A 14,607-nucleotide genomic window follows, 5' to 3' on the forward strand; every position below is an offset into this window, starting at 1 on the left:
ACATGCACGTTAGGATGAATTGGCCAAGCTAAATTGCCCATGGTGTTCAAGGATGTGTGGGTCAGGGGTAAATATCGAGTAATAGGGGTAACAGAGTGGGTCTGGATGGGTTACTCCTTGGAGGGGCGATATGAACTTGTTGGACCGAAGGGCCTGTTTCCACACTGTATGGATTCTATGAACAAGAGCAGTTTGGCAGATGGTGTCAGTAGTTCAGGGGCAACAAGATTAGATTAGATTCCCTACAGTGTGGAAACAGGCCCTTCGGCCCAACAAGTCCACACCGACCCTCCGAAGAGTAACCCACCCAGTCCCATTTCCCTCTAATTAATGCGCCAAACACTATGGGCAATTCAGCATGGCCAATGCACCTGACCTGCACATCTTTGGATTGTGGAAGGAAACCCACGCAGACACGGGGAGAATATGCAAACTCCACACAGACATTCACCTGAGGTTGGAATCGAAGCTGGGTCCGCGGCGCTAACCACTGAGCCACCGTGCCATCTTCTTTATTAAACATCCCATCCAAAACCACGCCCCCTACCCTTGTAACCCTGCGTTTCCCATGGCTAACCCCACCGACCCTGCACACGATGGGCAATTTAGCACGGGACTGAGGGAAGAGGAAGTGGGTCGCATGGACAAGGTCAGTCCCGACAGTAAATTAAGGAAAATGAGCAAGAACCTGGTGAAACACGTGGTTTCACAGTGCGGATAAGGAGCTCATTTCAACACAGTTTGGCTGTGGACAGGAGGACACCAATAGAAGCAACTGATGAGGCTGTCTCAGTCATAGTGACAAAGGTGATCCATCCACTTGTTGTTGGTGGTGAGGATGGAGGAGACAGTGAGATGAAGTCTCTTCAAAAGTAATGAATGTGTAGTTAGACATATTGAAAAGACTCGACACTCTGTCACCAAAGTTGATATATTTAGCCTTTATCTAGTATATTAACCCCTTTAACAGGGCTGAAGTTCAGTAACATCACCTGACACAGACCTTGATAAACATGGGTCCGTCCTGGATGCGATTCATAGCACAATCCAATCACTGCTGCTCTTTGTGGACTCGCTGGTGTCTCAGCAGGTGGGATGAGGTTGTGAATCCTCTCCAACAGGTGGAGCAGGTGAACGGTCTCTCCCCAGTGTGAACCAGCTGATGTGTCAGGAGGGTGGAAGTCTGAGTAAATCCCTTGCCACACACAGAGCAGACGAACGGTTTCTCGCCGGTGTGAACCCGCTGGTGTACAGTGAGATGAGCTGATCGCCTGAAGCCAGTCCCACAGTGAGAGCACCTGAAGGGTCTCTCCTCAGTGTGAAGACGTTGATGGCAAATCAGGTCCCCGGAACTCTTATAGCCCTTCCCACAGTCTGAGCAGGTGAACGGTCTCTCGTCGGTGTGAACCCGTTGGTGTGCCAGCAGGCTGGATAACTGAGTTAGCCCCTTCCCACAGGTGGAGCAGGTGAATGGTCTCTCCCCAGTGTGACTGCGTCGATGAGTTTCTAGCTTTGATGGGGATCGGTACCCCTTCCCGCAGTCCCCACATTTCCATGGTTTCTCCCCAGTGTGGCTGCATTTATGTCTCGTTAAGCCAGACGACTGGCTGAAGCCTCGTCCACACACAGAACACACGTACGGTTTCTCCCCGCTGTGAACGGCGCTTATTCCTTCCATGCTCAAAATCCGACGGTATGCAGGTTCGACTAAATTGTCCGACTCCATCAGATCCGGATGTGGTGTTTGGTTTCGGTTTCCAAACCACAAATCCTCTCCAACTAACACCGTGTGAAATTGATCTAAAACAGAGTAAATCCAGTGAGCAAGGACCCACAATGCAAAACATATTGCGAAAGCTGAATCTGGTTATTTGTGGGGCCCAAATTAGGAATGCGTGACCACGAAAGGGGAAACGGTGGTTGTAATATGTTTGAACTGCAGAATGCTTCTGATCAGATCCGACACACTGTGCTATTTAATGAGATAAGAACTCGTGATGTTGGAAGTGGTATATTACCATAGCTCGATGAATGGCAAACCAAGCCATGACAGACAGCGTTGGAACATGGGGAAAGTTTTCAGGATGGTAACCGGTAATTAGTAGAGTGCCAGAGGGATCAGTACTAGGGGGGGCCAGAACTATTTTCAATTCACGTTAAGGACTTCAATGAAGAAAGTCAGTGTTCAACAGCCAAGTTTGCAGGTGACACAAAAGTAGTTGGGAAAGTAAGTGCTAAGGCTGACACAAAGAGTCCCAAGTGCAACATAAGCAAGTCAATTTAGTGGACAAAGTCTTGCCATATGCAATATATTGTGGGAAAATGTGAGGTTTTGAAATTTGACAGGAACAATAGAGATGAATGTTACTTCAACAGAGAAAGTCTGCAGAAAGCTGTTTAGGAGGACTCGTTCGTGAATCACAAAAAAAGCTAGCATCTACTTTCAGTGGGTAATAGGGAAGTCAACGGGAGTTGAGCATAAAAGTGTGGAGCTTTTGTTAAAATGATGCAAGGCACTCGTCAAACCACAGTTGGAATACTGTGAAGAGTTTGGTGCCTCTTTTCTCAGGCAAGATATACTGGCAATGGAGGTCATCAAAGGAAGGTTCGCTCGGCTGATTCTGGGTTTGGAGGAACTGAGGACTGCTGATGCTGGAGACTAGAGTCGACAGCGTGGTGCTGGAAAAGCACAGCAGGGTCAGGCAGCATCAGAGGAGCAGGAGAATTGATGTTTCGGGAAAAAGCCCTTCCTGATGAATGGCTTTTGCCCAAGATGTTGATTCTCCTGCTCCTCGGATGCTGCCTGACCTGCTGTGCTTTTCCAGCACCACACTCTCGACCAGGTATGGAGGGTCTATCTTACAACAAGAGGTTGAGTAAATTGGCCCCGTATTCACTGGATTATCAACAAATGATGGGCAACCTTATTGACAGCTACGAGATTCTTAGGGGACTTGACAGGTTAGACATGGCAGAAAAAATAGAGTTGAGGATTATCAGATAGGACATGATCACATTGATACCTGAAGCAGAACAGACGGGCTACAGATGAACATCTACTCCTACATCTTATGATTGCAAAACAGACAAATGGTTCACTGATGTTCTTCAGCGGGGGGAGCCTACAAACCACTCTCTGCCTACACAATGCAACAGGAGGTGACAGCGATAGAGAGGGCAGACAGTGAAGGAAAAAGATTTTGTGTGTGTCTAAATAAACATTGACAGTACCTCCACAAACTTCAAACTCCAACACCTAGAAGGACTGGTATAGCAGGTATCTATGAACACCATCAACTTCCAGTCACACACTGTCCTGACCTGTCTAACATCAGGCACTGGGGGAGCAGAAATTTCTTCCTTTTAAATATTTGCAAAGATTGCAGCCATTCTTCCCCACTCCCTGTTACAAACTCCATTCATTCCATCTCTCTCCCGATAACTGTCTGAAGCTGAACCAGACTGTTCACAGTGGAGAATATTTTGCCCCAAGTTGAGCTTCTAACCATCTATCTCCATTATCAGCTCAGTGGTTAGCACTGCTGCCTCACAGCACCAGGGTCCCAGGTTCGATTCCCGCCTTGGGCGACTGTCTGTGTGGAGTTTGTACATTCTCCCCGTGTCCACATGGGTTTCCTCCGGGTGCTCCGGTTTCCTCCCACAGTCCAAAGATGTGCAGGCATGGGGTGAATTGGCCATGCTAAATCGCCCAGAGTTAGGTGCATTAGTCAGAGGGAAATGGAACTGGATGGGTTACACTTCAGAGGGTCGATGTGGACTTGTTGGGCCACACTGTAGGTAGTCTAATCTAAGATTGCCCAATTCCACTTCAGTGACATCACCTGACTTCCCCCGTGTCTCACCTCATCTGCTGTGATACTCTTGAGTCCCTTGATATCTCTCGATGTATCTATCCTAATATACAGCCGGCCAGCTATTAATCACTCCACTATAAGTCTTGTTCCCTCTGTTGTCAAGGCCACGAGTTCTGAATTCTTCACGTCAAACCTCCCTATTTCTCTACCTCACTTTCCCCCTTTAAAACGTTCCTTCATACCTTGTTATAATACTAAATGTTTGGTCACTTGCCCTAACTATGTGGCCCGGTGTCGTACATTGCCATCTAACGTTTTTGTGAACTGCCTTGAAACATTATAGAGTCATAGAGCTTTACAGTGCGGAATTCGGCCTAACTTGTCTATGCTGCCCACTTTTCACAATTCATCCAATCCCCTTCACCTTCATTTGGTCCATATCCCTCCATTCCTACTCCATCATGTACCTGTCCAAATATCTCTGACATGTGGAAATTTATTTGCCTACACCACCACTTCTGAGCCCATTCCAGACAATCACCATCTTCTGTGTGGAAAAAAAAATGCCCCTCTGGACCCTTTTGTATCTCCTCCTCTCAACTTAAACCTATGCCCTCCCTTGGGAAAAAGCTGTTGGCTGAGCACTTCATCTATGCCTCGAATAATTTTATAGACCTCAATAAAGTCGCCTCTTTGTCTCCTCGCTCCAGGGAAAGTAGTCCCAGCCTATCCAGCTTCTCATATAAATCAAACCCTCCAGTTCAGGTCGCATCCTCGTACATCTGTTCTGCACTCTTTCTCGTTTAATAATATCTTTCCTATAGTAGGGTGATCTAGCTCCTTGAAATTGGAGTCACAGGTAGATAGGATAGTGAAGACGGTGTTTGGTATGCTTTCCTTTATTGGTCAGAGTATTGAGTACAGGAGTTGGGAGGTCATGTTGCGGCTCTACAGGACATTGGTTAGGCCACTTTTGGAATATTGCGTGCAATTCTGGTCTCCTTCCTATCGGAAAGATGTTGTGAAACTTGAAAGGGTTCAGAAAAGATTCACAAGGATGTTTCCAGGGTTGGAGGATTTGAGCTATGGGGAGAGGCTGAATAGGCTGGGCTGTTTTCCCTGGAGCTTCGGAGGCTGAGGGGTGACCTTATAGAGGTTTATAAAATTATGAGGGGCATGGATAGGATAAATAGGCAAAGTCTTTTCCCTGGGGTCAGGGAGTCCAGAACTAGAGGGCATAGGTTTAGGGTGAGAGGGGAAAGATATAAAAGAGACCTAAGGGGCAACTTTTTGATGCACAGGGTGGTGCGTGTATGGAATGAGCTGCCAGAGGATGTGGTGGAAGTTGGTACAATTGCAACTTTTAAGAGGCATTTGGATGGGTATATGAATAGGAAGGGTGTGGAGGGATATGGGCCGTGTGCTGGCAGGTGGGACTAGATTGGGTTGGGATATCTGGTCAGCATGGACTGAAGGGTCTGTTTCCGTACTGTACATCTCTATGACTCTATGACCAGAACTGCACACAGAACTCCAAAACGTGACCTTACCAACCTCTTGCACAGCTGCAACAAGACGTCCCAACTCCGATACTCAATGCTCTGCCCAATGAAAGCACGCATGCTGAAGGCCTTCTCCAGCATCCTGTCTACCTGTGACTCCACTTAAAGGAACTATGAGCATGTACCCCTAGATCTCTTTGTTCCATGACATTCCCCAGGGCTGGCCATTGACTGTCCAAGTCCTGCCCTGGTTTGATCTACCAAAATGCAATATAATGTATTATCGAAATTAAATTCCATCTGCCATTCCTCAACCCACTTGCCCAATTGACCAAGATCTCATTATATTCCCAGATAACCTTCTGCACGATCACTATACCACCGATCTTAGTGTCATCCACCAACGTACTAACCATACCCCCTAAATTCACATCTAAATCATTTGTATAAATTACGAAGAACAGTGGATGCAGCTGGTCACAGGTCTCCAGTTTGAAAGACAACCCTCTACCACCACCTTCTGTCTTCGAGCTTCAACCCAATTTTGTATCCAAATGGCCAGCTCTGCTAGAATCCTGAGATTTAACCGTAGTCAACAACACACCAAGCAATTCCCCGTCAAGCACCTTGTTAACGCCCATATAGACAATGTTCTACCGCACTACCATCATCTACTGTCTTGGTCATCCACTAAAAAAAAATCTCCATCAAATTTGTGAGAAACAATTTCCTACACACAAAGCAATGGTGACGATCCCAAATGAGTCCTTGCCTCTCCAAATGTCTGCAGATCATGTCTCTCAGAAACCCTTCTCACAACGTAGCCACCACTACATTAGGCTCACCGGTGTAGTTCTCGCTGCAGCCTATCTTAAACAATAGCACAACATTAGCCAACCTCCAATCTTTGGGCACTTCACCCATGTTACAAATATCTCCATCATGGACTCCGCAACTTCATCCCTACCCTTCCTCGAAGTCCTGGGATACACTTCATCAGGTCCCAAGGAGTTGGCTACCTTGAATTTTTGTTGGTTTTGAACATGTGACATTTGGACATTTCTAAATCATCAACTTATGAATAATTCGGCATCTCTTATCTATCAGCATGAGAGGAAGATACAGCACACTGGACAAAAAAACTTTGGAAGGAGTAACAGGAATGCAAAGTACTGGGCTAATGCTAAGATTCTTGGTAGTGTAGATTAACAGAGAAATCTCGGTGTCCAGGTATAGATCACTGAAAGGTGCCACCCAGGTTGATAGGGCTGTTAAGAAGGAATACGGTGTGTTAACTTTTATTGATAGAGGGATTGAGTTTCGGAGCCATGAGGTCATGCTGCAGCTGTACAAAACTCTGGTGCGGCCACACTTGGAATATTGTGTACAGTTCTGGTTACTGCATTATAGGAAGGATGTGAAAGCTTTGGAAAGGGTTCAGAGGAGATTTACTAGGATGTTGCCTGGTATGGAGGGAAGGTCTTACGGGGAAAGGCTGAGGGACTTGAGGCTGTTTTCGTTAGAAAGAAGGTTGAGAGGTGACCTCTTTGAGACATACAAGGTAATCAGAGGGTTAGATAGGGTGGACAGGGAGAGCCTTTTTCCTTAGATGGTGATGGCTAGCATGAGGGGTCACAGCTTTAAATGGAGAGGTGATAGACATAGGACAGATATTAGAGGTAGTTCTTTACTCAGAGAGTAGTCGGGGCGTGGAACATGCTGCCTGCAACATTAGTAGACTCGCCAACTTTGAGGGCATTTAAATGGTCATTGGATAGACATATGGACGAGAATGGAATAGTGTAGGTTAGATGGGCTTCAGATTGGTTCCACAGGTCGGTGCAACATCGAGGGTCAAAGGGCCTGTACTGCGCTGGAATGTTCTATGTTCTAAAACAATGAGTGGTTTGGATTGATTCGGCAGGGAGAAACTGTTCTGATTTGTAAAAGGATCAACAACAGATTTAAAGTGATTTGCATATCTGATGCCAAAATAAAGATAGCGTAGAATTTGATTATTAATTTAAGTAGTAGAAGAGAAATGGACTATAGTGTAGGAAAGAAGCATTTCCTGACTGTGCAAGATCATATTGGAAGATGATCTCTGTTATCTGTAAGAATAATAGGGTAGTTCTGTTAGGGGATTTTAACTTTCCAAACATCGACTGGGACTGCCATAGTGTTAAGAGTTTAGACAGAGAGGAATTTGTTAAATGTGTACAAGAAACTTTTCTGATTCAGTACGTGGATGCACCTATTGGAAAAGATGCAAAACTTGACCTACTCTTGGGGAATAAGGCAGGGCAGGTGACTGACGTGTCAGTGGGGGAGCACTTTGGGGCCAGTGACCAGAATTCTATTAGTTGTAACATAGTGATGGAAAAGGATAGACCAGATCTAAAAGTTAAAATTCTAAACTGGAGAATGGCCAATTTTGACGGTATTAGGCAAGAACTATAGAGTTATAGGGTAGCCAGGAAGGACCTGAATAGAGAGCTAAGAGCAGCAAGGAGGGGACATGAAAGGTCCTTAGTCGGTAGGATTAGGGAAAACCCTAAGGCTTTCTATAGGTATGTTAGGAATAAAAGAATGACTAGGGTAAGAATAGGTCCAGTCAAGGATAGTAGTGGGAAGTTGCGTGTGGAGGCGGAAGAGATTGGGGAGACACTGAATGAATACTTTTCTTCAGTATTTACTCAGGAACAGGGCATTGTCGTCGATGTGAATACTGAGTCACAAATAAGTAGAATGGATGGCTTTGCCGTATGTAGAGAAGAGGTGTTGGAAATCCTGGAAAAGGTGAAAATAGATAAGTCCCCTGGGCCTGATGGCATTTATCCTAGGATTCTCTGGGAAGCAAGGGAGGAGATTGCAGAGCCATTGGCCTTGATTTTTATGTCCTCTTTGTCTACAGGAGTAGTGCCAGAAGACTGGAGGATAGCAAATGTGGTTCCCTTGTTCAAAAAGGGGAGTAGGGATAACCCTAGTAACTATAGGCCGGTGAGTCTCACTTCTGTTGTGGGCAAAGTCTTAGAGAGAATTGTAAGGGATAGGATTTATGCACATCTGGATAGGAATAATGTGATCAAGGATAGTCAGCATGGTTTTGTGAAGGGCAGGTCGTGCCTCACAAACCTTATTGAATTCTTTGAAAAGGTGACGAAGGAGGTTGATGAGGGGAAAGCGGTAGATGTGGTATATATGGATTTTAGTAAGGCGTTTGATAAGGTTCCCCATGGTAGGCTACTGCAGAAAATACGGAGATATGGCATTGAGGGTGAGTTGGAGGTTTGGATTAGGAATTGGCTGGATGGAAGAAGACAGAGGGTAGTAGTTGATGGCAAAGTTTCTTCATGGAGTGCCGTCACTAGCGGTGTTCCGCAAGGATCTGTTTTGGGACCATTGCTGTTTGTCATTTTTATAAATGACCTGGAAGAGGGGTTAGAAGGTTGGGTGAGCAAGTTTGCGGATGATACGAAAGTCGGAGGAGTTGTTGACAGTGAGGAAGGATGTGGCAGGTTACAGCAGGATATAGAGAAGCTGCAGAGCTGGGCAGAAAGGTGGCAAATGGAATTCAATGTAGCTAAGTGTGAGGTGATTCACTTTGGGAAGAATAACAAAAAGATGGGGTACTGGGCTAATGGTCGGATACTTGGTAGTGTGGATGAGCAGAGGGATCTTGGTGTCCATGTACACAGATCTCTGAAAGTTGCCACCCAGGTAAATAGTGCGGTGAGGAAGGCATATGGCGTACTGGCTTTTATTGGTAGAGGAATTGAGTTCCGGAGTCCTGAGGTCATGATGCAGTTGTATAAGGCTCTGGTGCGGCCGCATCTGGAATATTGTGTGCAGTTTTGGTCGCCATACTATAGGAAGGATGTGGAGGCACTGGAATGGGTGCAGAGGAGGTTTACCAGGATGTTGCCTGGTATGGAAGGAAGATCGTATGAGGAAAGACTGAGGCACTTGGGGCTGTTTTCATTAGAGAAAAGAAGGTTTAGGGGTGACTTGATTGAGGTGTACAAGATGATTAGGGGGTTAGATAGGGTTGACAGCGTGAACCTTTTCCCGCGTATGGAGTCGGGTATTACAAGGGGGCATAGCTTTAAATTAAGGGGGGGTAGATATAGGACTGAAGTTAGGGGTAGGTTCTTTACTCAGCGAGTCGTAAGTTCATGGAATGCCCTGCCAGTAGCAGTGGTGGACTCTCCCTCTTTATGGGCATTTAAGCGGGCATTGGATAGGTATATGGAGGATAGTGGGTTAGTATAGGTTAGGTGGGCTTGGATCGGTGCAACATCGAGGGCCAAAGGGCCTGTACTGCGCTGTATTCTTCTATGTTCTATGTTCTATGTTCTATCTATGTTCTATGTTCTATATTAACTTTCAAAAGCTGATTGGGGGCAAATGTTCGCAGGTAAAGGGACGGCTGGAAAATGGGAAGCCTTCAGGAATGAGTGTCCAGAGAAAGTATATTCCTGTTAGGGTGACAGGAAAGGCACGTAGTTATAGGGAATGCTGGATGCCTAAAGAAATTGAGGGTTTGGTTAAGAAAAAGACGGAAGCATATGTAAGGTATAGACAGGATAGATCGAGTGAATCCTTATAAGAGTATATAAAGGCAGTAGGATCATACTTGAGAGGGAAATCAGGAGGGCAAAAAGGAGACATGAGATAGTTTTGGCAAATAGAGTTAAGGAGAATCCAAAGGGTTTTTACAAATACATTAAGGACAAAATGGTAACTAGGAAGAGAATAGGGCCCCTCAAAGATCAGCAAGGCAGCCTTTGTGTGGAGCCGCAGAAAATGGGGGAGATACTAAACGGGTATATTGCATCAGTATTTGTTGTGCAAAAGGACATGTAAGATATAGAATGTGAGGAAATAGATGGTTCCATCTTGAAAAATGTCCATATTACAGAGGAGGAAGTGCTGGATGTCTTGAAATGCATAAAAGTGGTAAATCTGGGAAATCTCCAGGACCTGATCAGGTGTACCCTAGAACTCTGTTAGTCTCACTAACTTGATTGAGTTTTTTGAAGAAGTAACAAAGATAACTGATGAGGGCAGAGCGGTAGATGTGATCTATTTGGACTTCAGTAAGGCATTCGACAAGGTTCCCCATGGGAGACTGATTAGCAAGGTTAGATCTCACAGAATACAGGGAGAACTAGCCATTTGGATACAGAACTGGCTCAAAGGTAGAAGACAGAGGGTGGTGGTGGAGGGTTTATTTTTCAGACTGGAGGCCTGTGACCAGTGGAGTGCCACAAGGATCGGTGCTGGGTCCTCTACTTTGTGTCATTTATATAAATGATTTGGATGAGAGCATAAGAGGTAAAGTTAGTAAGTTTGCAGATGACACCAAAATTGGAGATGTAGTGGACAGCGAAGGTGGTAACCTCTGATCACAACAGGGTCTTGATCAGATGAGCCAATGGGCTGAGATCTGGCAGATGGAGTTTAATTCAGATAAAGGCGAGGTGCTGCATTTTGGGAAAGCAAATCTTAGCAGGACTTATACACTTAATGGTAAGGTCCAGGGGAGTGTTGCTGAACAAACAGACCTTGGAGTGCAGGTTCATAGCTCCTTGAAAGTGGAGGCGCAGGTAAATAGGTATGCTTTCCTTTATTGGTCAAGAGTATTGAGTACAGGAGTTGGGAGGTCATGTTGCAGCTGTACAGGACATTGGTTAGGCCACTGTTGGAATATTGCATGCAATTCTGGTCTCCTACCTATTGGAAAGACGTTGTAAAACTTGAAAGGGTTCAGAAAAGATTTACAAGAATGTTGCCAGGTTTCGAGGATTTGAGCTACAGGGAGAGGCTGAATAGGCTGGGGCTGTTTTCCCTGGAGCGTCGGAGGCTGAAGGGTGACCTTATAGAGGTTTACAAAATCATGGGGGGCATGGATAGGATAAACAGGCAGTCTTTTCCCTGAGGTGAGGGAGTCCAGAACTAGAGGGCGTGGGTTTAGGGTGAGAAGGGTAACTCACAGATTATAGTCCAACAGGTTTATTTGAAACAAATTTGAGCTACAGGGAGAGGCTGAATAGGCTGGGGGCTGTTTTCCCTGGAGCGTTGGAGGCTGAGGGATGACCTTACAGATGTTTACAAAATCATGAGGAGTGTGGATAGGGTAAATCGACAAAATCTTTTCCCTGGGGTAAGGGAAGTCCAGAACTAGAGGGCATAGGTTTAGGGTGAGAAGGGAAAGATATAAAAGTGACCTAAGGGGCAACTTTTTCAAGCAGAGGGTGGTATGTGTATGGAATGAGCTGCCAGAGGAAGTGGTGAAGGCTGGTACAATTGCAACATTTGAAAGGTATCTGGATGGGTATATGAATAGGGAGGGTTTGGAGGGATATGGGCCGGGTGCTGGCAGGTTGGACTAGATTGGGTTGGGATATCTGGTCGGCATGGACCGTCTGTTTCCGTGCTGTACTGTCGCTATGACTCTATGAGCTGGCAAGACATGGCCTGAGAGTAGGCAACAATGGATGCCTCCCTTAGACACTGTCAGCCGAAGTCACAGTGAAATACTAAAGAGAGATGAAATACATGCATTACTAGAGACAGAGGAAGTTAATTCAATGGCTGTAAGATGATCGGGGAGGAGGCACACGTCAACGGAGAGTCATGGGTTCAGATCGAGAGTGAAGGAACAACTTCAACCCTTCAGCCACAGAACAGGAGCACAGGTAAATGGGAGGAACCTCAAAGTGATGATGAATGCTCATAAACATTCATCACATAAATAATCCCACAGTATTCAATATTAAAATCTCCTGCTGGGGCCTGCAGTTGGAAAGATATCAGAAACACCGAAATCAGAGAAAAATCTTCCCGTTGAGGAAATCCGCACTAGTGGGTGATGTCACTGTGCAACTGTGACTGCGTGATGACATCACACACAGGGTCTGCCCAAATCAGGACTCACCGCACACCGTGTGGGATTGGAGGGTCACAGAGATGGGGCAAAGCAGGTTTGCCACAAAAGTTCATGAAATGAGGGATTTCAGTTGCAGATTAACACACTAGTTTTTTTTAAGATTCTATGCAGCGGGGAAACGGGCCCTTTGGCCCAACAACTCCACACCGACCCTCTGAAGAGCAACCCACCCAGAACCATTCCCCTACATTTGCCCCGACTAATGCACCTAACACTACGGGCAATTTAGCATGGCCAATTCACCTAACCTGCACATCTTTGGACTGTGGGAGGAAACCGGAGCACCCGGAGGAAACCCACGCAGACACGGATAGTCGCCCCGAGGCGGGAATTGAACCAGAGTCCTTGGCGCTGTGAGGCAGCAGTGCTAACCACTGAGCCACCACGACGCCCCCAACTTTGAAAAAGTTATTCCTGTTGGTTGGTCATAATAAAACAGGAAGGGGCACGGATTGAAAATTCTAGGAAACAGCCACAGGGAAGACATGAGGAAAAGTTTTATGCAGCACTTGCTTATGACCAGGAATTCAACACTTACTTGCAAAGGCCGACGGTGGAATCGCTTGCTTCCTGTCAGGTTTTTATGAGATGCTTAGTTTCTGGTTCTTGTACGCAAAACCTCATGTAATATCCTGTGAAGGAATTTTGCAACATTCATCACTGTCAGTCCAGATTAAAAAAATCAGAAAAGACAATCATTTCGTCTGGTTCGAATTTGTTGTTATTAAGTCTCCCCCCTCCTAATTCCCAATCAAAGAATGCTCCCCGTTGTTGTTGGAAATTACTTGATTCAAGCAATAACATCGAGTCACAATACAGTAGAACCCCACTTAACTGAATATCAATTATCCGAATTTTGGATTATCCAAACGAGACATAAAAACGGGACATAAAAGAAGTAAGTGAATTCGGATTACCTGCACTGAAGAACATGTGAAAACGCTGGCAAAACGAAGAACACAAGCACCTCAAGCAACAGCGACTGGACTTTTATTTACGTAAGGGTTAGTTACACAGCCCTTTGTAAGAGTACGTGCTTTATTCCCGTCACTTTACCGGGCTGTTCATAGAAAAATGGTAGAGGAAGTAAATGCATGTGCGAGGTGGTGCTTCTGTCTCCCTAAGTTCAGCGGAAACTCACAAATCCTCTCATGATTGTAGAAGCTGTTCGGGATCTTGTTTAATGCTGGAATGTCATATATTTATGTGATGGGCAAGGGTTTAGTCCTTCTCAGTTTAACCTGCAATTTGCAGAATGCAAACATCAGTTTGTTTAAATAGCAGACTCATCAAAATTGTAGATTTAAATAAACTCTCCGGCCGAGCACAGTGTTGGATCAGCGTGGCTTCATTTGTTTGAGGTCAAATCAGTTATCTGAATAATTAATTATCAGAAAGAAACACCGCCCGCCCATATCGATTGGGATAATCGAGGTTCCTCTGTTGTGAGCGCTTTGTGATTTTTAACTTTGTACAACCCAGTCCAACACCAGCGTCTCCAAGTCATGACCTCTGTAGTGAGTTTCTGCCCTGGTCTCCATGAGCCTGAACAGGACCACAGACCTTAAGGCATATGGGTGCAGGACGCCACCCTCTTTGCTTTTGTAATGCACTTCTGCTTCATCAGTAAGAGGTCACGTGTGAAAGGCTGATGCAGCCTGATGGACAAGTTGCCTCCATTCTGAACAATGGGCAGCAAGCGCCGCCCACTCGTTCCCTCTACAACGATGGCTGCCGCGCATGCGCCCTCGCTGAAGATGCTCTTCCCCAACAAAATATGGCGGCCGCGCATGCGCCCTCGCTGACGACGGCTGTTCCCTCACCAAAGATGGCGGGCGCCCGCTCGGAGGCCTAGACGTCGCCAAAGCCTCCGGTTAACTGTCGGCCTTCAACTCCGCGTGCACAAGGAAACAGAAACCCGCTCTGTTGTGCTCGCGTCGTGCAGGGGATACCCACGAAGCCTCCCCAACCCCCCCTCCCCCGACGCCGGACCCATCCGTCCCGCAGCGCCGCCTCATTCTCACCGAAAACGAATAAATGTCCGTCCGTCCGTCCGCCGCGAGGAGCGGTTCCCGCGCATGCGCCGTACCGGTGGGCTACTACGCCTGCGCAGTGCTCTCCAGCTGGTGGACAAGGGTCCTTCACCGCGGGGCATGCTGGGGCTTCAGTTCAGAATGGCCAAGGCAGCGCCGCCCACAAATAACAACAACACCAACAGAACATTATATAAAAAAAATACTTATATGGAGCAGGAGGAGGCCCCCTGGCCCTTCAAGCCTGCTCCGCCGCTCTACACGATCACGGCTGATCTTTTCCTGGCCTCAGCTCCGCTCACCCG

The 14,607-nt window shown here is 46.3% G+C and overlaps 1 protein-coding gene across 1 annotated transcript; it reads right to left on the bottom strand.

Moving 5' to 3' along the window:
- Positions 1 to 921: 921 nt before the first annotated feature.
- On the bottom strand, positions 922 to 14,244 carry LOC122543497 (uncharacterized). The gene is made up of 4 exons (XM_043682246.2): positions 14,093 to 14,244; positions 13,187 to 13,510; positions 12,808 to 12,901; positions 922 to 1,800 (listed from the first exon to the last, which is right to left on the bottom strand). Exon 4 carries the CDS (start codon positions 1,724 to 1,726, stop codon positions 1,052 to 1,054), a length of 675 nt encoding a protein of 224 aa, XP_043538181.1. The 5' UTR covers positions 1,727 to 1,800; positions 12,808 to 12,901; positions 13,187 to 13,510; positions 14,093 to 14,244; the 3' UTR covers positions 922 to 1,051.
- Positions 14,245 to 14,607: the final 363 nt, after the last annotated feature.

This window comes from Chiloscyllium plagiosum, unplaced genomic scaffold (assembly GCF_037043375.1).
Source record: "Chiloscyllium plagiosum isolate Xiang-an unplaced genomic scaffold, Cpla_swu_hap1 HiC_scaffold_27, whole genome shotgun sequence".
Lineage (NCBI taxonomy): Eukaryota > Metazoa > Chordata > Chondrichthyes > Orectolobiformes > Hemiscylliidae > Chiloscyllium > Chiloscyllium plagiosum.

What these genes read in the sequence shown, in the direction of transcription:
- LOC122543497 (XM_043682246.2), bottom strand. Translation starts at nt 1,726, where the DNA reads ATGGAGTCGGACAATTTAGTCGAACCTGCATACCGTCGGATTTTGAGC.